General features: G+C 37.1%; 2 protein-coding genes across 3 annotated transcripts in view; one reads left to right on the forward strand and one right to left on the reverse strand.

Annotated features, from left to right (window-relative positions):
- LOC123871004 overlaps window positions 1-8,798 on the forward strand; it is a 47,062-nt gene extending 38,264 nt beyond the window's left edge. Inside the window, exons 15-25 of the mRNA XM_045914519.1 lie at window positions 725-823; window positions 1,512-1,628; window positions 1,932-2,089; window positions 2,626-2,716; window positions 3,198-3,343; window positions 3,749-3,858; window positions 3,936-4,019; window positions 4,560-4,668; window positions 6,144-6,383; window positions 7,204-7,461; window positions 8,315-8,798. Of these exons, the coding sequence (XP_045770475.1) occupies window positions 725-823; window positions 1,512-1,628; window positions 1,932-2,089; window positions 2,626-2,716; window positions 3,198-3,343; window positions 3,749-3,858; window positions 3,936-4,019; window positions 4,560-4,668; window positions 6,144-6,383; window positions 7,204-7,461; window positions 8,315-8,474 (1,572 nt within the window). The 3' untranslated portion in view covers window positions 8,475-8,798. The remainder of the gene's footprint in view (window positions 1-724; window positions 824-1,511; window positions 1,629-1,931; window positions 2,090-2,625; window positions 2,717-3,197; window positions 3,344-3,748; window positions 3,859-3,935; window positions 4,020-4,559; window positions 4,669-6,143; window positions 6,384-7,203; window positions 7,462-8,314) is intronic.
- LOC123870915 (fatty acyl-CoA reductase 1) overlaps window positions 1-26,388 on the reverse strand; it is a 37,991-nt gene that overhangs the window by 3,594 nt on the left and 8,009 nt on the right. Inside the window, exons 2-14 of one of the 2 annotated variants that reach the window (XM_045914412.1) lie at window positions 19,530-19,673; window positions 18,520-18,613; window positions 14,496-14,662; window positions 13,815-13,905; window positions 13,352-13,497; window positions 12,871-12,980; window positions 12,517-12,588; window positions 12,258-12,378; window positions 11,484-11,606; window positions 11,153-11,272; window positions 10,915-11,066; window positions 10,564-10,669; window positions 9,677-9,852 (exon numbers count right to left, since the gene is read on the reverse strand). In XM_045914412.1, coding sequence (XP_045770368.1) covers window positions 9,717-9,852; window positions 10,564-10,669; window positions 10,915-11,066; window positions 11,153-11,272; window positions 11,484-11,606; window positions 12,258-12,378; window positions 12,517-12,588; window positions 12,871-12,980; window positions 13,352-13,497; window positions 13,815-13,905; window positions 14,496-14,662; window positions 18,520-18,613; window positions 19,530-19,666 — 1,575 coding nt within the window. In that variant the 5' untranslated portion in view covers window positions 19,667-19,673 and the 3' untranslated portion in view covers window positions 9,677-9,716. Of the gene's footprint in view, window positions 1-9,287; window positions 9,853-10,563; window positions 10,670-10,914; window positions 11,067-11,152; window positions 11,273-11,483; window positions 11,607-12,257; window positions 12,379-12,516; window positions 12,589-12,870; window positions 12,981-13,351; window positions 13,498-13,814; window positions 13,906-14,495; window positions 14,663-18,519; window positions 18,614-19,529; window positions 19,674-26,388 lie in introns of those variants that run through there. The other variant, XM_045914411.1, reaches the window with a different exon arrangement.

A 26,388-nucleotide genomic window follows, 5' to 3' on the forward strand; every position in this document is an offset into this window, starting at 1 on the left:
TAAATTGGATTTGTACCTGACTAAACGCAATTCCCTAGTTTTTACCAAAGTCTGAACAAAGACTTTATTATTCGACTTTGACTATATAGGGCAAAGAGATCTATGGAGTTTGAAGCTGAGGCCTAAGATGGAAATGGGCTAACTTAAAAAGGTCACAATTTTTATTAAACCTGCCTATTGCTTTGAAACTGAAAACACTCGCCACTCGCCAGGCTTTCTAAAGATTGACTTAAATACTATTAGTAAAAGTCTGTTACTGAATACCTACTAAGGCTGAGATTATAGAGCGTACTTTGACTTTGCTCAGATTTAAGTTTCAGTTAAAACGAGACAGCGGTATAAAGATGACAGTATACCTTCAGTTTAAGTCTGAGAAAAATCTAAGATTCCCATACAACGTAATGCTCGCCTGTAATCGACAGGCTGTATGTAACATACACCTTAGAGAATTAAGGATTAAAGTGAGAAAAAGATGTAAACGCAAGCTTAGCAGAAGCATGTTAATTCGAAATGAAAACATTGAATTTTTAACTATTTGGTCGGTACACTTGCAACCGCGTTGACCCTGAGGTCATGATTTTCTTACTTCACTATCCTAACAAATAAAGTACACACGAATTTCTAGCCTTACAACTCACATGCTAGTCGAGGTGGTAGTGAGTTCCCGGAATGTCATCTCTCTGTGAAAATTCGTGAAAAATAAATGTTCACATTATTATTTTAGACGCCTGAACTTACCCTGGTCAAAATGGCGCCCTCCGTCGTTGAGTTTTATGAAGGGAAAAATATACTCATAACGGGAGCTACTGGTTTCGTAGGAAAGGTAACGTTACTATTTTCTATTGGTCTAAGGGCCGGCGCACATATATGGCGGAGCGTAGCGCAGAGCATGCCCGTGAAGTTGTCTAATCGCGCGACATTACGCGAATTTGTACCAGAGAATGCGCGAGCGCGCGCGGGACTGCGCGCGGATGTGCGAGTATCCGCACGTATGCATAATTGATTTTAGATATTATTTCAATGAGGACAATGTCGATAATATTTTGACTGTGAAAAATGTTCTGCACTGCACTCCGCCATATTATGTACCCCGGCCCCAAGATTTTTAGTATACAAACTAGTGCTGGCTGCAATCAGATATGCTGACAAGTGTTGATGCAGCCTAAGGTGGAGCGCGCTTGTCTATTCACTCATTATTCAAGTTAGAAAAGCATAATTGAAGGTTTTTGGGGCTTATAACATTACTACTACGTGCAAAGATGGTGTGTTCAACGTTGCTTCTAGAAATTTTATACAAAAAACTGAAAGAAGGCGTTCACATCCGCGATCAGCCTGTGGTCGATACGATCCGCAGTATGACTGCTTTACAAAGTTCCTTATAATTGTAACAAATCGTACACAAGTACGCGCGCATTTTGTATGCTGCCGCCGCTTTGTATTTTCTCAAGCTTTAGTAACTAAATAGGTTGATTATATTAGTGATATTGAAAGTAATATTACATTGTTTTCAGGCATTAGTAGAAAAACTGTTAAGATCATGTCCCGGTGTTCAAACTATTTACCTTCTGATGAGGCAGAAGAAAGGAGTGTCCGGAGAAGAGAGACTAAAGGATCTTTGCAATAATAGGGTAAGTTTTTCGACGTATTTTTAAATAATAACCTAGTCCTAGCCTACTTATGGACTGGAAAACACAGTTTTGGACTTAATACCTAATTCCAAAAATCATAACTTTTAGAGAGATGTATGTGACGGATTAGGGGGCCCATCGAATTATTATTTCCACTAAATTAAACAAAATTTGAGAGAAGACAATTTATTTTTTTCATATCTCTCACGCTCTCAGTAGATAATGAAACGTAGAATGGAGATTGTCAGGAGTGAGACTAAGAGTAATGCCCCACAAATGTACTAAAATATTTATATTTTTCAGATATTTGAATACCTAAGAGAGAAACAACCAGAATGTTTCAAGAAGCTCAAACTGGTAGCCGGCGATATATTGGAGGAAGAGCTGGGTATATCGAACGACGACCGTCAAGAGTTACAGAGGAACTGTAATATTGTTATCCATAGCGCCGCCTGTGTAAGGTAGTGTGTTCATGTTATAGCAATACCTATAAAGCGCAGGTCACACTGAACTAAGAATGTGTTGGTTTGCACTGAAAACTAAGAGATGTACCTATTAGGTAGTGATGAGACATAGAAGAGTGACGTAGGTCACTTAGCTTAGCTGACATCACTGGTGGACTGCGGTGGTGGTGGTGAAGTATGAGAATATGCTGGAGCTACGTTAGCTGAGCTAAGCCAAGCCAGCTAAGCTCGTGTGGCTTGCGCTTAGTTTTTTGTCTTTGATCTAGATTCTATGTACTAGGTAGGTTGAATGTAGTCCAGTACGAAATCTGGTACCATCTACTCCACCCAGTATTATCTATCTTACGTCCCTAGTGTGGTTTTGTACAGCGATCACAAGATCACAAAAGAAGTTCTGAAGAAGTGGGCCTACAAGGTCGAATAGAGCGAACGAAGAGGTTACGAGCGAAGCGAGCTGTCTATATACGTAGCCTAGCAAAGGTCGACACAGGAAAGTTTGCAAATTATATTGATTAGCTGATGTTTTCTTTCAGATTTGATCAAAAACTAAAAGATGCTGTGCATATGAACACTAAAGGAACTCTTCGTGTCTTGAAACTTGCTGAAACTATGGAAAAACTTGAGGTAACTGAATTGGCAACATGTTATTAAAGACTGCATCTCACACATTGCGCAATGGGACGTGTCCAACGGTTCTGAATTGAATTGAATTGAATTTATTTATTTCATGTAAGATAGCATTCACTTATGATATGGCAAGGCTCTACCACCGAATCAGAAAGCCTATTCTATTGAGTAGAGTCGGTAAGAAACTCAGCAGTAGCTCTTTTGTTCTAGAAGTTTTTGTTCACGCTACTCATACTAGGTGTTGGAAAGGAAAGGGGAAAATTAGTCCCTTTCCCCTCCAACTAAGCGTAAAGCTTGTGCTCGGAGTAGAAAGATACGACAATAGTGCAACAGGTGAGGTTTGAACCATCGACCTTTTTGAATCCAGTCCGCTCCTTAACCGTTGAGCTATTGAGACTTGATTGGAATAGCATGCGCTCGTGCTCAACTTGGAGTGACCATGGAGAGCACTCTTAAAGGCTTATTTTTGTTTTGGCAGGCGTTCGTCCACCTATCGACAGCATATTGTCGATGTGAGCTGGATGAACTTCAAGAGAAACTGTACCCGGCCGCTCATGATCCTGAAAAAATCATGGATCTGGTGGATTGGCTGGATGATGACACCCTTAGTTATTTGGAGCCAAAGTTAGTAATCAGTCAAAGATTTTCGAATAAACATTAGCTGACATAATGAGAACTCCTCAGGTATTTAATTACAGGGAGTCTTAGAACTCTAGCAAAAACTTATCGCTATTATACTACCAAAACACAAATACTTACCAATAACCATTTGCTATATGTAGGTAGGTACTTGTAGTTTTAGTGGTTAGTACTTTTCAAAACCGCAATATACTCGGGGTCAACGCCTGGCCTACAAAACGGAACCTATTTACGCAACGTTCGTTGACCTGTAGCGTCAATCAAATGTTTTATTTGCAAAACATTGCAAACTTTTAAGAAGTACAGGATTTGCTTGACACACTTTCACATGTATAGTATGGGACAGGGGTAGACGTGATGTAGTGATATTTAAATATTGTATAATTTCAGGTTAATATCATCTGAACCCAATACGTATTCCTACACAAAAGCCATAACTGAGGATCTAGTTGCTAAATACAACGCAAAGTTTCCTATTGCCATTGGAAGGCCATCTATTGGTGAGTAGCAGAACTGCACAATTTTGAATATAATTCAATTAATTACATACATATTATTTTTGTATTTTTACTTTTAGTCACCGCTGCCTGGAAAGAGCCGATGCCGGGATGGGTTGATAATTTGAATGGACCGACTGGACTTGTTATAGGAAGTGGAAAAGGTAAATACTTAAGTAATAGTTACTACAGCTGCTATAAATACTCATTTTTTGCATTCCAACTTTACTTTCCTACGTAAATATCTACATATTATAATATTAGGATGGTTTTAGAAATATACAGGTTGTTATTAGAATGCTAGTAAAAATGAAGACAAGTGACGATTATTAAGGAAAAAAATCCTGTATATTTAAAAGTTCGTTTATTGTAAATAAAAACCTGACTGACGCTAGCGGTCAACGGACGTTGTGTAGATAGGGGCCGTAGATATGTAAGCGGGGTATGGCGGGGTATTATCCCTGCCTTTTGCACGCTATAAATTGCTGATTTGAAAAATACTGAATCGCTAAAACTACGAGTATTACCAGTATATTACTACTGGTTATTGGTATCGGATTGCGTTAAGGTAGCGCTAAATTTTGCTAAGGTTCAAATTACATCCTGTATAAAAGACTACAAGTACTATTATTACGTATTTTGTGATATAACTAATAGAAAATTTCTCAGGATGAGCTGATTTTCATAAGCATACATATTTTCAGGTGTAATTCGTACGATGCATTGTGAACCATCTTACATGGCGGACGCCATACCGGTTGATGTGGTTGTCAATGGATGCATATTGATAGCTTACGCCACTGCTCTTGATAAGTAAGTATCGCTTCTTCTTCTTTTCTTGTGAGGACTTTTGCTGGGAGTCGATGCAGGCTTCGGGTTGGTAGCATATATCTTGCATTTGAGCAAGGAGTGTTCAAGTTTCTCGTCGGTTCGCATGAATCATCATTATCATCATCGACCAGACTCCATAGCTGGACATAGGTCTCATATAGGGATTTCCACATTTTCGCTTGAATCCAGCGGCTTGCTGCGACTCGCCGATGTCATCCAACCACCTAGTGGAGATCTTCCAAGGTTGCGCTTATGGTATGAGGTCGCCATTCCAGCATCTCGAGACCCTAACGTTAACGTAATCGTTATTATTATTAATCATCTAGTTAGTGTAAGTGGCACTGCCGTTCAAATTCGATGTAAAATAAATAAAATAAAAATAAAAATCGGTTTTTTTAACTTTTTGCTCTGCCCATTGCCACTTCAGTTTCGCAACCCCTATGCTTTGCATGTATGAAATATTGGCGTCACTCAGAAAAGCAGGTATTATTTAAATATTTTTATCGAATTATTGGAATGTCCTCTCCAAAACCAACACAAAAAACACAAGTTTAATGTGCAAGGTTATCCGAGAGTTTTAATCTAAACAAACTAATGCCAAAATAAAAAATTTAATTAGAGCGTGATTGCTATCACTACATCTAATTATTCAGTTCACAATCCAAATACCGAAAATATGCGATATCGCTCCGAATCTCAGAAGGAGACTAAACTAAAACCTTCGAAACACCCGTATTTATGCAAGTTCAATCTTGTTGGCCTCCTAGCAACAGATTGTATGACATCGAATGAGCCAAATATCGATTTTATCAAACTACCTGCATTAGGTAAATTAATAATTTTATATTATTTTTGACAACTCAAATCAATTTTTAAAAATAACCTTACAGAAAGCACCTAGTTAAGTATTCGATTCCTTAGTACCATAGCAAGAAACTTATTGGAGGAGGAGTTGGGTTATGTGCAGTTTCTTCCACACATTAGAACCTTTTGGCAAACCTGTGCCGCGTCGGTGGCTGTGTCGGTGATCTCAGCCAATCTCTCGATTTTCGTGATCTCTGCTTTCGTGATCGTGACTTAAGCTGAGCTAACCATCAGCCTGTCAGTCAGGTAGTGCAACTTAAAATATGTCCACCAATGCTTCCCTTATACGATAACCTTGTTAACCCCCGACCCAAAAAGAGGGGTGTTATAAGTTTGACGTGTGTATCTGTGTATCTGTCTGTGGCATCGTAGCTCCTAAACTAATGAACCGATTTTAATTTAGTTTTTTTGTTTGAAAAGTGGCTTGATCGAGAGTGTTCTTAGCTATAATCCAAGAAAATTGGTTCAGCCGTTTGAAAGTTATCAGCTCTTTTCTAGTTCTTCACTTGTCGGGGGTGTTATAAATTTTTAATTTACACTTGTATGATATAGTAGGTATTCAAGTATTAGAAAAAAAAAATATTTTTTTTTAGGCCGAAAGAAATGCGTATCTTCAACATAACTTTGTCCGGAGTTCAAAAGATCGCATGGAGAGAAGTGATCGAGTTGGGTGAGAAATGGGTGAACATATACCCGTACACGGTGGCGCTGTGGTACCCGGGTGGTACCATCAAATCCTACTGGTTGACGAATCAGATTATGGTCATACTGACGCATATGCTGCCTGCCTACTTTGTCGATTTGCTACTGTTTTTATTGGGGAAGAAGCCTTTGTGAGTAATATTTCCAGTTATATAATACTAGAGGATGCCCGCGACTTCGTCCACGTGGATTTAGGTTTTTTAAGATCCCGCGGGAACTGTTTGATTTTCCGGGATAAAAAGTTGCCTATGTCAATTACAGGGACGCATCTACCTCGGAACCAAATTTCATACAAATCGGTCAAGCTGACGGGTTTTTCGGGAATTCCGTGGGAACTCTTTGATTTTCCGGGATAAAAAATAGCCTATGTCCGTCCCCGGGATATAAGCTAACCCTGTACCAAATTTCGTTTGGTTTAACTGTTGGGCCGTGAAAAGGTAGCAGACAGACAGATAGACAGACAGACACACTTTTGCATTTATAATATTAGTATGGATTATACAGAATAAGGTTCCATCCACGTTCGTAACCAATTTTTCGTAACCAGCTACGAATTAAGATATTATAAGATACCTATTAAGTAGATAATAAAACTTCGTCTTTTCATAACTGTTTATTAATCAAGAACATTTTATCTGGGTTCGAAACGGAATGAGATAGATAAAAACTTTATTGCACACAAAACATGAAATAATCAAGACAAAACGAAAAAACAAAAACTAGAAACAATTGTATGCAAAGGTGGCCTTTTTGCTCAGAGCAATCTCCACCAGACAACCTTTGGCGAAAGGAGAAACTAGGAGTGTTGGATAGTACTAACACGCAATATACAGAATCTTATTTAGTAGTATGAGTAAGGCATGAGATTAAATTCCTGTAACCACCTTCCTGCTCAATCATTAGAATCGCATCTGGGTAATTTCCGTAAACTAATTTTATCATTCTTTCTAGCATGGTGAAACTCCAAAAGCGCATAAGCCACGGCCTCAACATAATCCAGTATTACACAACAAAGGAATGGCACTTCAGGAACACAAATTTCTTGTCCCTCCAAAAACGCATAAGTGAGAAAGAGAACGAAATATTCTTTATCGATGTATCCTCGTTGGATAGGGATACATATTTAAGGGACTATGTTATCGGGACAAGAACTTATGTTTTGAAGGAGGATCCCTCTAGTTTGCCAAGAGCAAGAAAGCTGCATAGAATGTGAGTAAACACTGAAATTCAATACAAGCAATCTTTGATCATTTAAATCGATTTTGAATTTACTGTAAAACGAAATGTTATAAGTACCTAGTATCGACATTGGAAAACGATTTTACTCAAACACCATAAATGTAACTATTAGGTCCATCTCTGATCTCTATCATTGTAACTTCAATATTCAAGAAGACCATCAAATTTTCGAAATCGCATTGGTTCCAAATAATCATTTAATTTTTTTTTATTTTAACATTTAATATCTAAGAAGACGAAAAATTCATATAAGTTAACTAGCTTATGCCCGCAACTTAGGCCGCGTGTCCGTATTTAGGTACCTCCTTAAAGAGGTTGTATTTTCGAAACTCCTTTCTTAGCGGGTGTTTATGTCATAACAAGTGTAAATTAAAAATTTATAACACCCCCGACAAGTGAAGGTTACAGTAACTAGAAAAGAGCTGATAACTTTCAAACGGCTGAACCAATTTTCTTGAATTATAGCTAGGAACACTCGATCAAACCACCTTTCAAACAAAAAAAAACTAAATTAAAATCGGTTCAATAGTTTAGGAGCTGCGATGCCACAGACAGATACACAGATACACACGTCAAATTTATAACACCCCTCTTTTTGGGTCGGGGGTTAAAAATAGGTATCTGAATCATCTGAATCCTTTCAGGCAGATCCGTCCAATAGTTTGAGCTGTAAGTTCATATTTATCAGTCAGTCACCTTTTGCCTTTTCCTTTTATATATTCAGATATCTAAGAAGACTAAATATTCATAATAACTTAATAAGTATTATTTGTTTTCTTTTTAGTAGGTATCTATTGTATTGATTTTTTTTTTAATTTTACAGACGCTACGTGGTCGACATCATCACGAAGATTATCCTGTATTCTTTGTTCGCATGGTTTTTGTACTCTAAATGCGGGGTTATCGAAATAATTAGTTCCGTAGATAAGTCAGTTAAAAGTTGGTTAAACTTAGACAATGCTCATACCGAAGAAGTGCTGTGATGACTTACCAGTTGTTGTAAAGCAATTTTTATAGATTTTTAAGGCTGAAACACAAGCGCGACGCGATGGTAACTGCATGTGGGATTGTTAACGTTTTTGAAAATTACTAAGGTAGTCAATTATTTCAACAATGACCTTACAAGGTCATTGTATTTCAACTACAATGCACGATAGGTTGAAATGGCAATCGGGGAACAACGCTAACCCGATGCGGGCGAGCGCGGGTGACGAGCGGGTGTGAGAGGCATCCCTTCGCCTCACACCCCGATTGCCATCTCAACCTGTCGGGGACTATACATTGTTTTTTTTTAATAAACCTACTGTGAAAAAATAAAAAATACTGTCACTTTTTTTTATTAGGAACAGCGTTTTAGGGTTGCGTACCTGAAAAGGAAAAACAAAACTCTTAGGAATCTTCGGTCTTTAGCCACTCTAAGAATGTTGCCATCGCGCCTCGCTGCCATCGCGTGAAGTTTCACACTTTAGTATTGAACTTTTTGAACTTTTTATTTGATATTTTTTTTAAATTCACGCTTCGGCTTTTTTTTATAATAGGTATACCAAAAACTAGAAATAAAATAAATCTATCGACATAATATAAGTTGTAAGATAGAAATATTGTGGGATTTAATAATGAATTAAAGACAAGGTTATGTACTTATATTTTTTTATTCGAAATAGGAAATTATAAAAAACCATTAAAACTATGATTACACAATAATATCAAGTCTTTTAATTACTTAATAAAAATAATAAAACTGGTCTTCTGTACAGTCTAAGTAATACTTACCTATTTCTCTTTATTTTAGGTACTATTAATATCTGAGTTGGTAGGTGTATTAAAATATCTACTAAGCTCATACAATTTTCCTCCTAATACTTACATAGGTATCTAATATAAACCAACCACAGATCAGTTTTAGAAAATTCACTCTTTTTCTTGCGATAGTTCACTATGTCCAACCGCTTTTATAGAAACAGGACGCCGAAATTCGTTCTATCGTTATGATGACGCAACTCATGCAAGAGTAGCATAGATGTAATAAAATGTTCTTTAATTAAATAGTTTACTGTATTTACGTTTTTCCTCCCGTTTTAAAAATAAATTGTCTATAGTTAATACATTCTTAATCTTTCACCAATATTTCGTTAATTTACTCTTGAGCAATACGAGTAGGACGATCCACTTATTCAAATAAAATTTAAAACACTATTCAACTAAAATCAAGGATTTCACAAAATTTATTCTACAATGGCTTTAGGAGTTATCTCACTAGATGTCGATAGAAAACTGAAGAACGTCGAGATCCAGCCGCTGATCCAGTAGAAGATTAGACCCCAGAACAAAAATCTGGTAACGATATCCACGAACCACATGCTAAAAAAAAATGAACTTGAAGTTAACACTTTTTCAATTCAAAGAAACTTTGATTTCTAAACTAACTAGAGGATGCCCGCGACTTCGTTTAGGTATTTTAGGTTTTTAATGATCCCGTGGGAATTGTTCAATTTTCCGGGATAAAAAGTTGCCTATGACAATTACAGGGACGCAAGCTACCTCGGTACCTATCATACAAATCGGTTAAGCGGATGGGTCTTTAGAAATCCCGTAGGAACTCTTTGATTTTCCGGGATAAAAAGTAGCCTATGTCCGTCCCCGCGATATAGGCTGACTCTGTACCAAATTTCGTCACAATCGGTTAACTGTTGAGCCGTGAAAAGGTAGCAGACAGACAGACATAAAGACACACTTTCGCATTTATAATATTGAGTATGGATTTTTTAATTAATAAACAAGGGCTTGGCTGCAAGCAGACCTGCTGGCAAGTGATGATGCAACCTAAAATGAAGCGCGCTTGCCTAGAAGATGCGTATTCACACTTGACGTGAAAGTACCTGTATTAAAAGTGAAGGGGAAATTGATGCCTAAAGGGTGTTCCATATCCTAGCTGTTCCAATTAGAAACGAGGAGGCAAACCGCTTCGACTAAGTAAGTCCAGGTGCAAACTTCCAAAATACTGGGTGGACCTGCAACTGGGTGGACTAGCTCCGATCTAAAATTGTCAAAACTACTGCAAATTATACATACATTTTCATATGCCTTCTGGCAGCAGGCAGAGTGTCATCATATTCCTTTAGAATAAAGATTCTGGCAGCTTTGATACAATCTTCGAAATATTTTGATATGTCCAGACCTGAAAAATAATGATTAAGATGAGTCTACTGCATCAAATAAGTACTTGGCAGTTGGCACCCATCTCAAAGGCCTGCATCAAAAAGCAGTATACCATGCCAGACCAAACCTGAGCAAAATAATGAGTTCAGCGTTGTTCTGGTGTGAAGTACCGCTTCACTTTATTCATGCTGCCAAGTTTTTTGGCATCTATTTTGACCTTTGACTCGATACATTTCCCGAAATATTGTAACAATAATTACTTACCAATAGCGTCAACTTTGTAATCTCTCCTCTCCCTAGGGTTAAGACTTTTTCGAAGGGTCTGTGCGATGTCAGATTTGAAGTCCCACTGGTTGTTTGTGTAGTATTCGAAAACGTCGAAACCTTTGCTTATACGACGGTGGACCCGCATTAACCTGTAAAGAAAGAAAATATTCGTTTTGTACCTTTAAAGCGATTTTAATGTAATGAGTATGAAATCAAATTGCATCAGAGCACTTACACAGGTTTATATCCGAGACAGAAAAGAAGAGTGTCGATGAGGACTGCTGGAATCCAGTGGAAAAATAATGCACAAATGTTGTGGTATAGCCGAGAATGTTTCATCGAACCTCCTGGATACCTGGAATGGGTTTAATAAATTGAAAAATCCATCTCTATGTATGTACATTCATAGCTAAAGGTACAAAATATATCCATTTCACGTAACATAAAGTAAACCTCAAGATTCGAGAATGACGGTGAAACCTCCCTAGAGAAGTTCCAGTGTCATTTATAGTCATACTGCCTTGGCTTAAAGTTACTCTTCATCAAGTGCTAGTATTCTTACTCACCATACGACACCATTCAATGGCACTCTATTCATAATGATCTCCCTCCCAGCATCAATCATCTCCAACCAGGTCACTTTGATTTCAGCGGACGATGTGAAGTTCACCACGTTCGTCTTCGTATCTCTGAAAGTAAGATAAGTCGTATCGGTAGCCTTAGTATAAGATTTTACATCTTACCAACGTTGTTTGAATTCGAGCTTCGAAACACTTCAGACTCAAACTAAAATGCACCTTAACTCCCTTGTTTTAAAGCTCAAGTTCTTTGCGGTCCTTCAAGTCCTTCTCTACAGCCAGCGCTACAAGTGGAAACCTTGCGAATTTTTATGACTTCAGATCAAAGGACCTTTTTCTATAACTTTATTGTGTTTCGATGCTCGAGTTCTATCAAGGTTGCTAGGCAAAGGTTGCAAAGCAAGCATACGGGCACTCAAATGAAATATTTTTATCTAGAATTAGGTATTATAGCTCAGAAAAGGAGCTCATATTTCAATTAATATATACCTAACTATCCACAAGTGTTGCTCTATATAGAATAGAATAGAATAGATTTTTATTCAAATAAACTTTTACAAGTGCTTTTGAATCGTCTAAATAATTTACCACTAGTTCGGAATGCTTGCTGGTGTTTTCTACTGAGAAGAACCAGCGAGAAAGATCGATTGTAGAACAAGATCAAAACGTAAATTTCAAAATGACTGCTTGCAAATTGTACCTATAAAGATTTCACCGAAGAAAGGATCTGAAGAAAAGTGATGAAATAATTTAGTACGATACCCATTTTTAATGTAATTCCAAGCGCAAATCATAATGCCATTGATAAACACATCCACAGGCAAGTAATCAGCATAGCTGTTGCTTTTGCAGTACATCGTTCTGATCACCCCTTTGCCGGCACCTGAAAATCACAGTTCTTACTTAAATTAAGATTTCGAAGTACCTAGTATGAAATGCAAGAGACAAATTATAACCTACTAAGTAGATAAATAAATCGATAAAAACAGTATTTTATATTTGTATGTAAATGTATACTTACCAATAAGAAGACCAGTAGGTCCATTTATGTTATCGGTCCATCCAGGTACTGGCTCTTGCCAAATAGGAATTACTGTAATAAAAATAATCAATAAGTACTCTAAAGTAAATCAATACAAGGCCAATCTTTCTAAGACATGCCAATTGATATTATGCAGCACGCATCAAAGACTACCCGTTAGGTAACTACTAGATTAAGGGCCGATTTTTCAATCGTCAAATGAATTTTACCTGAGGAATAAATTTGAAGTTTTAACAGATTTTCTATAGGCAAAATATCTAAACCCCAAAATTCTTCAGATAAAAGTTATTTCACGATTGAAAAATCAGCCCTAAATGCATGAATTAAATTTACCAATTGAAGGACGGAGGATTATTACGGGTATGTGCTCCATAGCTTCGACGGCTAAGGCTTCTCCCAAGGCTTTTGTGAATGCGTATGAGTTTGGCAGTTTGCTGAGTAACCTGAAAAGTATCAAATTAAAATTATCTCACACGCAGCATCTGACAGAAATCCAATTTCCCATACTGTTATAGCATAAAACAATAAATAGTACTCAAGCCTTTCCCCCGTATACAAAAATACTTACTCTTTTGGAACTTACAGTAAATGCCATAAACAAGGTGCAGTCTAACGCTAAGTTATTAGCTACCTATTCAACACTTTACGTGGAGAATGGAGTTTCGCGATCAAACTAGATCACTCTTCATTTGAATTTTGAATTTCTTTCAAACAATTCATGTTTCTGTTTTGATTATGGCTTTTCAAGATATTCTCGTATATTAAGACTTAGTAATAAGCTAAGCTGATTTCAAACTCCTTGATTAAGACTTACTTTGGCGTTATAGTAGCGATGGTTTCCTCGTCCATCCATTCCACAGCGTCTATGATCTTGTGGGGGTCTGCTGGAGGGGGATACGGCCTTTCTTCCAGAAGCTTCTCGTGTAAGTGACAGTATGCTGTTGATATATGAGTAAAAAGCTGAAACAAGTGTAAAGTGAAGGTTACAGTAACTAGGAAAGAGCTGATAACTTTCAAACGGCAACTGATTTTCTTGGATTATAGCTAAGAACACTCTCGACCAAGCCACCTTTCAAACAAAAAAAACTAAATTAAAATCGGTTCATTAGTTTAGGAGCTACGATGCCACAGGCAGATACACAGATACACACGTCAAACTTATAACACCCCTCTTTTTGGGGCGTGGGTTAAAAACAAGAAATATATTCAGTACTTATTCAAGAGTTTAAATAATTAGCAACTGAAATAAAGGATTATATCTTATTAATGTGACTCACCTTAAGTTTTTTACATTTTTTTGCTATTTCTAGAATAAGCTTTGTGCCCCGAACGTTTAGTAAGACTGCTTTTTTCAGTTCCTCGTCAAATCTGAAAGCAAAACAAATACAATAGATGCATAATAAGATTTTAGTTTTTCATTTTTGAACCTGTACAGTGCAGTGTCTCAAACACAAGGCATTGTATACTCAGTTTTTTCTTTTTCTCAAAAGATAAACCAAATGGCAGAAACCTTCTCTGAGTAAACAAACGTTGCATTGCATAGATAGGCCACTCGGGGTCAATGCCACGTCGCAAGTGCCATGTTTTTCTGGTTTGAAAAATACTAAATCACTGAAACTACAAAATGAGACAAATGGTTAGTGGTATTGGATTGTGTTTAAGCAGTGTAATAATGCTAAGTTTTTGCTGGTGTTCTGGTTACACCCTGTTGACTGGTAGATGTTGAATGGTGGATATGGAACGACCTTCCGGCATCAGTTTTCCCTTCCACCTGTAATATGGGTACCCTCAACTCAAGAGTGAATAGGCAACTTCCAGGCAAGCGCGCTCCATCTTAGGCTGCATCATCACTTGCTAGAAGGTCTGATTGCAGCCAAGCGCTAGTCTATATAATTTAAAAAAAAAGGATACCCCTTGCATGGTTCTTTAGCAGTTCTAATATCTTGGCAGATGCTCACCTGATAGTCGCCGCGGCGTGTATGATCATGTCCACCTCTTCGATGATCAGCTGCCTGTTAGCGTCGCTGATGGCCAGGTCTGGGGCGCTCATGTCACCATCAATGATTTGCATTTTCTCCAACAGTGGTGCTGTGCCACCGCGGAGCTCGCGGAGTTTCTCGAACAACTGGAAATCAAAGTAGGTACCAAAAATTTAACTATTTATTATCATTATTATCATCAACCCGTCCATCGCCGGCTCACTGTTGAAAACGGATCTGCCCTCAGAATAATAAAGGTTTGGCCTTAGCCGACCACGCTAGACAAGAGCGGATAAGCAGACCACACACCTTTGAGAAGAGAACCTCAGTTATGCAGTATCCTCATGATGTTTTCCTTCACTGATTTTTAATTGTTCTTTTTATATCCTAAATTATTAATACGTAAGCTCCATTTTATCTCGGAAAATCACTTCTTTATCCCTCATGATTCACGACACAGAAAATCACAGACTCGAAGTACGATGCAGGAGCCGGCGCCTTTTCGAGAATGGAAAATAAGTGTATGAAAGGGCGAGAAAGGTAGTTTTCAACTTTATGCCTGAATTACACGATGGCAGTGACTGGACTCAGTAACTGCCAAGAACTGCCATTTTCTGGGTTAATACAAACGGAATCATCCAATAGTCAGTTTTGCTGCCTATTTTTACTGCAGCTGCCGCTGAGTTCATAAAGATAAAACTGGTGGCTATACGGTCTAGCTTGTGAAAGCAACGTCAACACTGGATCAGGTTGAAAGTGTCCACACATGCCCAGTAACAAGTCAACGCTTGAGTGAGTTACTGTACTGCCATCGTGTAATCCAGAGGTATTCATGCAGAGGAAAATGACAAGCTAGAAGAGGCTAGGCCGCAGAAGGATAGTGGCTTTGTAAGAAGGCGAGATTTCTATTTAGTGCAGTGGTCGTACAAGTTTTAATGATGATTACCGACCTTCGCAAAGAGACGGTACACTAAGAAAAAGGAGAACGTATCAAACCTTAATAGGCACATGTATTAAATTTTAATAGTATTGTAACAACTAAGTACCGAGCAAGGATATAATGATTTTTAACCCCGTTCCCTAGGTCCCATCGCGTGACGAAGTCTCATGCAACTGGGTCGTAATATCGACCGATCGAAATCATCAAAGTACCTAATCTTTGTTGTGCTATCTACATTAGGTATAATGTAGCAAGGAGGTGATTATTTATTATTTGGAGAATGTAATGTAGTTTGCCCATTGTACCGTTGAATTGGGTCACTTCGGTATTTCTTGTACGTTGTTAATGCCTTTTGGTTGCGAAAGTGATAGTATACCTAATGTCTACCTACTAGGTAGTAGGGACAAAGAGATATTCTAATAGAGATTAACTGGTGATACTAGAGGTGGATAAGTTAGTTTAGTCGATATTTCATTTCTTCATAACTAACTAAATAATAAAACTCAGGCCCTAATGCATGGGTTTCTTCGTTAATTTCATGCGTCAATAGTCAATACTTACTCGTATTTGAATGAATGAATATACCTACCTAAGTACTTTTATTTAGTAAGTATACCACAAAACTAATTACCTACCGAGAAAACATATAAAAAGCAAAATCAAAGTATCTATACAATTTGGCGGTCCTATTTCTTACCTATCAGAAAACTATTCTCATCGCCATCAGAAAAATTGTTAACACGTTTCCATGTAAAAACATATTAGCAGTCCAGATATTCCACACGATGTTATAACTTAATGAAATAAAACCACAAAAGGAAAAGTAAGTACATATAGGTATTAAGTAAGTATCAAAATAGCTTGCTCATGAAACTACCGCCATGTGGAATGTCGTCTTCGAAACGAATAAGTACCGATAGTCGTATCAGCCAATGATCTTATTGCGAAATGTTTCAACTAACATCTACGTATAAAGCTTTCGCTTGGCCGTTGGATTAAGGCCCTAAGCGCCATATAAAAAGGCGGAACTTAGCAAGCGGCAGTACAGTACGCAGTATGAGGTGTCTCTTTCTGGAGTAAATTTTTAATCCATCAGCCTGTATGCGTCTACTGTTGGACTTAGGCCTTTTTACCAGTGCGCCACCAAATATGGTCCTCCACCTTCCATCCGCCCGCTTCCTGCCACCTTCTTCAGATGGGCTGGACCTATGACCTGAAGTCGTCCTACACTGTGCGTACCGGTACGTGGTTACCCCTTCAGAACACGTCTGCCCCATTGGCCGTCGGTTCTGCTACAGACATGACCTGTTGAGTGTCCACTACCACTTCAGTTCTTTCTACTATCCCCGCTACCACTTCAGTCTACTATCCTTTGAGCTAAGTCGGTTGCTTTTGTTCTTCTGCGAATTTCCTGAGATTTCATTTCTGAGAGAGGATACCAAATATAACTCGCTCCATAGCGCACTGAGCGACTTTTAATTAATGGACGAGGCCAAGCTTCAGTGTCCACATTTTTGAAAGCATGGAAATTTTTATACGTAAGTATATTTACGGTCTATCGCGGCCTGCCTTTGCCTTTAGTCAAGACGACGGTCCCTTCACTGCCGATGACTCAGTGCTTCGATTCCGATGCTATCTCTGGAGCCCTAAGTACTTGGGTCCTTTCTGATTTAATAAAATTGGACCTATGTATCTCATTATTTTTTAATATCTTTTTTTTTGGTAAATTTTAAGACTGATTTAATTTAAATGAGTAAACACATAATTAAAAGATAACACTTAAGTTATCCATATTATAAAAGAGTACGTTGGTAGCACGTAAGTTTTATTTCTATTCTATTTCATTTTAATTTTATTTCATTATTATATTCATTTCTATTATATTATTTGTAATCACTACGTGCTACTGTCTGTTAGTCCTAATAAATAAAATAAAATAAAATATAAAAGAGTATTAGATATGAGTGTAAAAATATTGTGTTTGTTTGTTGATTTGTCAATCACGCCATCCACATCCGTAGATTAGGTAAGTACTAACGGAGCAACGGATAATTTTTCTCATGGATATATAGTCAAAAACTTGGGATATGGGCTGCTTTTTATCCCGGAAAATCAAATAATTTCCACTGAATTTAATAAAAAAACTACGCGGAAGAAGTCATGGGTATCGTTCAGTAACTCATAAAAATTAATGTTACAACAAAGACTTCGCCAAAAAGATTCAAGATAATCGCTGATTCACGTGAACATAAGTAATACAAGTTAATGTCGTCATAAGCTAAGTCAAACGGTTTGTTTCGTTTGCACTGCGCTTGCGCAACGGCGCGCAAACGCAGTGCAAATATATGCAATACCATACCTAGGCATAAAACCTCACGTACACGTATGTATTTAATCGAAATCTGTTACGTATTATGAAAACGATAAATAATAACTAATGTTCGTTCTTTAACATCTCCTCGTATGTAATTTATTTTATATCTAAACAAGGTACAATCAAAATGTCTCTGTCCTTTCTAGTAATGTGAAATATAATAATATCGAAATTAATTAAAATGTAGGTTAATATCTTCCAATAAATAATTCTAAAATAATAGTAAAACTAAAAAGTATTTATCTATGCCTCATTTACACGAGAGCTTTTTAACGTCCGTTAAAAAAGCGTCCAAATAAATGTACCAAGTAGGTACATGTTCACACGTCAACGCTTTTTTACATGTGAACAGATACTTGGGAATACATATTTTGTTCTATTATATTTGGACGCTTTTTAACGGACGTTAAAAAAGCTTTCATGTAAATGAGGCCTTAGTGCCGATTTCACCAACTTCGAGTAACGTTTAACCGAGGAATAAATTAATGACAATTTTTGTATTGAATTTGTAAATTGTATATTCAAAAAAACTTGTAAAAGTCTAATTGAATAAAAATATTTTGAATTTTGATTTTTTTTGAATTGGAAACCTGTCAAAATTTCAAATTTACATTTACATAAAACTTATTTTTCGTTGGTTAAATCGGCCCTTAAGTAATAATAATTAAAATTAATTTATTTGATCTTACCGCATCGTTGAACATTTCTTCGAGGCGTTGTTTTGGAAGTTTTCCTTTTTTAGGGCGAACCAATAGCATAATTTTTTCAATATCAGGAACTTTTCTGTAAATAGAAACGTAATTTGTATTCATACTAAATTTAGTACCTAAGTACTTATTTATCTGTCTGTTACCTTTTCAGGGCTCATTCGCATAACCGATTTTGACGAAATTTTGTACAGAGAGAGACCTTGTTGGCCTTGAGAGACCTTGACCCTTTTGTACCTACATGGCGGAGACAAACATAGGCTACTTTTTATGGCGTAAAATCAAAGAGCTTCCACGGATTTTTTTAAAAATCGGTCAAGTCTGACTCGGATTCGCACAGGAAGGGTTCCGTACCATTGTACAAGAAATATCACTTTTTATTTGTTTTTAATTTTCATGGGGTCAGTTTTGTTGTTGTAGCGACAAAAGAAATACACATTCTGTGAAAATTTCAGGTTCCTATTATGGTTCACGAGATACAGTCCGCTGACAGACAGACGGACGGACGGACGGACGGATAGCGGAGTCTTGGCTTAATAGGATCCCGTTGGCACCCTTCGGTTACGGAACTCTAAAAACTTAAATTCAAAAGATGCTACGCTCACAACTCCACCTACTCGTAGAAATAGTTTTTAATTTATTGGTGTTGTAAGTGCTACGCTACAAGTTAATTAAAGAAAAGTGGTCTAACGGTCAAGGCACTCGGGCCTCGTTGGAATAATGTATTGTCGTAACTAAACCTAGCATAAACAAAAATAGTTTCGTTTTCTTGAAAAAGAAAGAGAGAATGTTAATACATTCTCTTCATCATCCATTATCATGGTTGATCAAAAATGAAATACCTATTTGAAGTATCTCCGAAAATGACAGACTTTAACTACTAAGTACGTTACCTAATTTTCAAACCGATAAAACCATAGTTCCTAAAGAATTTAAAAAAAAAACCAAGACTCGGACGAAAATTATTTGCAATTAATAAAGATTCTCTATACCTGAGTAGTTTCTCCACCAGCACCTTCCCCATGAAGCCGGTGCCTCCAGTGACGAGCAGGGTCATCCCGGAGAACGTCTCCGCTATCCGGTCCGGCATGGACTCCAGCTCCGAAGAGGAGTAACCTTCGGAGGACATGCTGGGGCTGGAAGGGAGAATATAATTTGAAACTAGATGTTTAAAACATACTATTATGATAGGATAATATGAAAATCAGTGCTGTTGTAGTCTAATGGTTAAGACGACGGTCAGTCTTCTTTTCGGGAGGTACCTCTAACTATTCCGATATGTCTGTATCAAGCAATTAAACATCATTTGTTTTAACATAATCCGCTGAAAGAGATAAAGTTTGGTGCAAAATTCATCATGCGTTATGCACCGCCCGCCCTCCTACTGTTAAATGTGCAGGAAAAGCCAGCCACTGAGGTTTTGGAGTTTATTTATTAATTGTTGATGACAATTTTATCAGTTCTTTAGTCTGTGTAAACTAGTACATTAATCTATGTTTCTGCGTAAGTCTATGACTTGTGTGTGTGTGTCATGGCGTCTTGGTCCGATTGTATAATATGTAACTCTAAAGATATTAAATACAAATAGTTATGATCTCAAGTTGTTATTATTTATTACGGTCTACAACATTCCTCTGGAGCAGCAAGAATAGGTTATGGGCCCAGACACGTCTCAGCGGTGAGTTCATAGCTTGATTATTGCTTGCTCACATCGTCACAGGAGGAAAGACCGGGAAGACATTTTGTCTAGAAATAAAATTTGAGTGAAAACGGAATATTTGGCATCAAATCATGGAGAACTTGGCAACAAGAGGAATTCCCATGGGAATAAAACCATTTGATGGAACAAACAGTTACAGTAATTGGCTATTTAGAGTTAGGTTGGTGCTCGAACAACATGAGGTTATATCGGTGTTGAGCGACGCGGTGCCGTCGGATGCCGTGGGATTGGCGGAATTTAACAAAAATGATGTTAAAGCCAGGAATCTCATCGTGCAGTGCTTATCTGACAGCATTTTGACCATGATTAAAGACAAAAAGACAGCCAGGGAAATAATAGACACACTAAGTGCCACTTACGAAAAAAAAGGTATGAAATCATTAGTAACAGCTCAGAAAGCTTGGAGGAAGCTAGAGTTCTCTAAAGACAAACCTCTGAAGGATTTCATCCAGGATTTTGAGTCTTTAGCATCTGATGTCAGGGTTGCTGGAGGGAGATTGGAAGAGGATGAAATAGTCAGCCAACTCTTGGTAGCAATGCCTTCTGAATTTGACAGTGTGGTTTCTGCGATGGACATTCTTTGTAATAAGGATAAATCTGCGGTTACACTGGAGTATGTAAAGAACACTTTACTTGCTGAGGAGGAGCGGCGTACTAAGAGAGATATGGTTTCAGAAACACAGTCGCCAGGTGCTTTTGCGACAGGGCGGTCAGTTCCTGCCAGGGATAACTACCACAGGTCAAGGAAGAATATTAGGTGCTTTTTTTGTAAATCTGTTGGACACAAAAAGAAGGACTGCTTCAAATATAAGGCTCGGTCAAGTAACGAGACAGGTGCTGTTGCCAGAGAGAGTGGTTCTGCAGACTGTACCTTTATTACAAGTGAAAACAGTGCATTGAGTGCCGGTCAGTTATGTCATGAAATAGTATTCGTTATAGACAGTGGCGCTAGTTCTCATATTTTAAAAAGTGATTATAGAAGCTTTGTGTATGACATTACCAATGTGAATGTTGACATTAATGTAGCCAAAGCGGGTCAGTTTGTGACAGCGAATGAGAAGGGTACTCTTAAAGGTATGACAGAGCTGGGTAATACAATAACTATTAAAGATGTATTAATTTGTGACAATATTTTGTTCAATTTGTTATCAGTTAAAAAGTTAGAAGAAAAAGGTTTCCAAATAATTTTTGAAAATTCTGTTGTAAAGATAATGCGAAATGGGGTAGTAGTTGTATCTGGTCACACATTTGGAAATTTATATGTAATTAAATTGTCAGCTATATCAGAATGTGCAAATGTTAATGTGAGTAATAGTATTACAGATTTGTGGCATAGGAGAATGGGTCATTCTTGTAGATACCCGTCTAAGAGTTTATGCGAAATATGCTTACAGGGTAAACAAACTAAGTTACCATATTTTAAAAAGTTGCCGGAGGATAGAAAGGCAAAGAGAGTTTTGCAGTGTATTTCAACTGATGTTTGTGGTAAAATTAGTCCACCTACTCATGATGGATATAACTATTATGTGAGTTTTATTGATCACTTCACTAACTTTTGTGCTGTATATTTAATAAGAAACAAAAGTGAGGTTTTTGAAAAATTTAAGATCTATGTGTCATTAGTTGAGGCAAAGTTTAATTGTTCAATAGAAAATATAAGATGTGATCAGGGCGGTGAATATAGGTCAAAAGAGTTCATTGATTTTTGTAAAGAAAAGGGGATACGGATCAGTTACTCTATGGCTCGTAATCCACCTCAATCAGGTAAGGCGGAACGCTTTAATAGAACCATAGTAGAGATGGCTAGATGTCTTATTTTTGAGAGTGGTATGTCTAAGGAGATGTGGGGAGAAGCGGTTATGTCTTCAGTGTATTTAATAAATAGATTACCATCATCTGTGCTACCTAAACACACCACTCCTGCCGATCTCTGGTACGGTTTTAAACCTGATTTGACTAAAATTAAAGTTTTTGGTTGTCCTGCTTTTGTGTATATTCATAAAGAGGATAGGACTGGAAAGTTAGATGAAAGAACTAAGAAATTATATATGATAGGTTATTGTGATAATGGCTATAGATTATGGAATCCAGAGACAAGAAAGGTAGAGACAGCGAGAAATGTTATATTTGATGAGTTTTGGAATAAAAGTTATAAAGTTGATAAACAGTGTAATAGTGATGATCAGTATAACATTATCGATGAACCTGTAAATGAATGTCGGGCTGGTGATGAGCCAAATAATTGTGATGATAGAAGTAATCTGCCTTCAGTATCATCAGATGTCATAATAAATAATGATTGTGAACCTACACCAGGAGCTAGTAGTGAGCATGCTGTGTATAAAAGATCTAGAGTGCGAAAATTGCCTAAATATTTAGAGGATTTTGAAGTAGATGTGCTGGCTCTAGCTACTTGTTTGGGTGTACCTGAGACATATGATGATGCAGTTAAGGAACCTGAGTGGCAAATAGCAATAAATAAAGAGTTAAAATCGTTAGAGTCTAATGGAACATGGGAAATTGTTGATGTGCCTAGTAATGAGGAGATTATAGATTCAAAGTGGGTTTTTACGGAGAAGTTAGTAGATGGTAGGTCTCGCAAAAAGGCTAGATTAGTTGCACGAGGGTATCAGCAGTCGAGTGTTGTTGATGAAGATATTTTTGCCCCCGTTGCACGCATGACAACTCTCCGAATCATGCTTACTATTGCAGTAGAGAGGGAATTGCATATTCAGCAATTAGATGTACGCTCAGCTTTCTTAAAGAGTAGATTGAAAGAACCTGTTTATATGGAAGTTCCTCAAGGCTTAAAGAGTAATAAAAGTTTCAATGGTAAAGTTTGCAAGGTATTAAAATCTTTGTATGGACTGAAACAGAGCCCAAAAAGCTGGAACGATCATATAAATCTAGAATTACTTAAAATAAACTTTGTTAGGTCAAAGATAGACCCGTGCTTGTATTTCAGGGGAAATACTTATATTTTAATATGGGTAGATGATTTCTTTATGATGTCTGACAGTGTAAAGGAGTTAAAAGAAATTAAATTACATTTAATGTCTAACATGGAGATTCATGTGTTAGGTACTGATTCAAAATTTCAATTTTTAGGTTTAGAGATTAATAAATGTGAAAATGGGAGCATTACTGTAAGTCAGAGTAACTTAATAAAGAAAATTTTGATAAAATTTAATATGTCTGACTGTAAGACAAGTAAAGTTCCTATGCAGCCTAAACTTAATTTAACTAAGAGTAATGAAACTGTAAATTGTAAGTTGCCTTATAAAGAATTGGTTGGAAGTTTAATGTATTTGATGATAGGATCAAGGCCAGATTTGTGTTTTGCGGTATCATATTTTGGTCGTTTTCAAAATTGTTATAACAATGTACATTGGTCTCATTTGAAAAATGTTTTAAAGTACTTAAAGTATACTGTTGATATGACTTTGAATTTTGTTAAGTCTGAATCTGAGTCTCTTAAAATTAAGGCCTATGTGGATTCTGATTTTGCATTTGATATCAATGATAGGAAGAGTATTTCAGGCTATGTTATAAAATTAAATAATAATGTTTTAAGTTGGCAATCTAAGAAACAATCTGTAGTTGCGCTTAGCAGTTGTGAGTCTGAATATTATGCACTTTCTAGTTGTTTAGTGGAAAGTCTTTTTATAAAGAGTATATTAAGTGAAGTTTTTCAGTATAAAGAAATGATTTATGTATTTGAAGATAACATGTCTACGATTAAAATGGCCAAGACATTTGAGACAAAAAGGTCTAAGCATGTAGACATTAAATTTCATTTTGTGAAAGATTTAACAGCTAAAGGATTAGTAGATATTTCTTATATTGAGTCAAATAAACAGTTGGCTGATATAATGACTAAGTCGTTAAGTGCAAATAAATTTAGATATTTTTGTAACGAGTTGAACCTCTTGTAAAATTGGAAGGGGGTGTTGATGACAATTTTATCAGTTCTTTAGTCTGTGTAAACTAGTACATTAATCTATGTTTCTGCGTAAGTCTATGACTTGTGTGTGTGTGTCATGGCGTCTTGGTCCGATTGTATAATATGTAACTCTAAAGATATTAAATACAAATAGTTATGATCTCAAGTTGTTATTATTTATTACGGTCTACAACATTCCTCTGGAGCAGCAAGAATATTAATTTGGTTTATTGTTAAGTTTAAAACATCTTGTTTTTGTTTTCTTTTTAGGGATCCGTACCCGAAGGTGCAATGGGACCCTATTACTAAGCTTCCGCTGTCCATCCGTCCGTTCTGTCTATCAGAGGGCTGTATCTCGTGAACTGTAATAGATAGAGAGCTAAAATTTTCACGGAATGTGTATTTCTATTGCCGCTATAAAAACAAATAATAAAAATTTCAAAATGGCCGCTATTAAAATTAAAAAAATTAAAAAGTGTTACTTATTTCTTGTACGATGATCCGGAACCCTTAGTAAGCGAGTCAGACTCGCAATTGACCGATTTAATTTTTTTAATAAGTTATTTTGGACGAACGTATAGGTACGAGATTAAAGCATGGCATGCAGATTGCATGGCATTACTTGGCTGTTTACTCTGTGTAACCGATTATGCAATAGATAAATTATGTGTAATGAGTTTGCGTACACTTAACCTTGAATACTATTATCTTTTCATAGATTGAGGTTAGTAGTTAGTTCAAATTGACGCGCGTTTTTGTACTCTTTGCGATTTCAGCTATAACTTACCTAGTGTTACCTAATGATAATAAATTTAGATAACTTTTTTCTCAGGCCAAATTAAGGTTAACAAAGCCATAATTATTTTATTTTATTCATTCATTTGTAATCAACATCTTTTCTTTTTCTTCTTATCTTATCTTTTCTTTTTTTTTCTTATCTTTTCGATCTTGTCCCCCTTCACCATTTTACCACCGAACCGCAAGACGTCGCGTCGGGCGAGTTTCCATCCTTATGTATGTCGTCGACATTCCATCTACACGCACGAAACGTTTTGCGTCATCATTCCTCATACACATGGCTAAGGTTTGGAATACTCTTCCGCGATCTATGTTTACTACCAATTACAATCCGGGTATCTTTCAAGCAAGAGTAAATAGGCATTTTTTACGTAAACGCGTCCCATCTTAGACCACATCATCACTTTCCATCAGGTGTGATTGTGGTCAAGCGCTTGCCTATAGTGAATAAAATAAAACAGCATATAGTTTTACATTTCAGATAAACCACACTTGAACGGTTAACGTCTAATGCCCATTGAATTAGGGTTAAAATGGCCTAAAACCAAACGGAATTGTGAATGTCGTTGTACGTTGATCGTGGCTACATCTATGTTAAACAGGAAACGCCGTTGAGCATCGCGTTGTTGGATTATGTGGCCGGGACATTATTGCTTTAGCATTTAATGACTTTGGTGGGCGCATATCTAGCTGATTCTTTCAGTGAGGGTATGCAGCTTTAGCTGGTCATGTTTGACTTTAACTGTCATGTCCGGTCAAATGAGGCTTGTCTGGATCTTGTTAGGCTTTTTAGTTTTCGTCAGTAAGGCGTCACAAGCAGCGCCTGCAAAGCTAGTTAGGTGTATATATTATTTTGTATAATGCAAGATTTTAATTATTCCGGCTTTTATATTTTAGGCAAAGACATTTGGGGGGCCTCATTTTTTTTTCAAACAACTTTGAGATGGAGAACTCTCAGGCATGCAGGTTCACCAACCTTCAACAGGATATTTGTTCTGCTTCACTATTAAAACAAGTTATATTTAATTGCTTTAAGGTCCATAGCTCTAAAAATTCAGATTCAACCCCCAACCTCCCGAATAGAAGACCTCGGATGGTTATTCTAAGAGAAGACCATTGTCTTAACCACTAGGCTATCACTGCTTTTTTTAACCGACTTCCAAAAAAGGAGGAGGTTCTCAATTCGTCGGACTCTTTTTTTGAGTAGATAGGTATAATTATCATAATATCTTTTAAGACCGCGTTTAAGCAAACGTAGTGTGGGACGTCCTCCAGCACGATGGACCGACGATATAAAGCGGCTGGCGGGAAGTGGCTGGATGAGGAAGGCTGAGGACCGGGTGTGGTGGCGTTCTATAGGAAAGGCCTATGTCCAACAGTGGACGTCCAC

This window comes from Maniola jurtina, chromosome 13 (genome assembly GCF_905333055.1).
Source record: "Maniola jurtina chromosome 13, ilManJurt1.1, whole genome shotgun sequence".
In the NCBI taxonomy this organism is placed as follows: Eukaryota; Metazoa; Arthropoda; class Insecta; order Lepidoptera; family Nymphalidae; genus Maniola; species Maniola jurtina.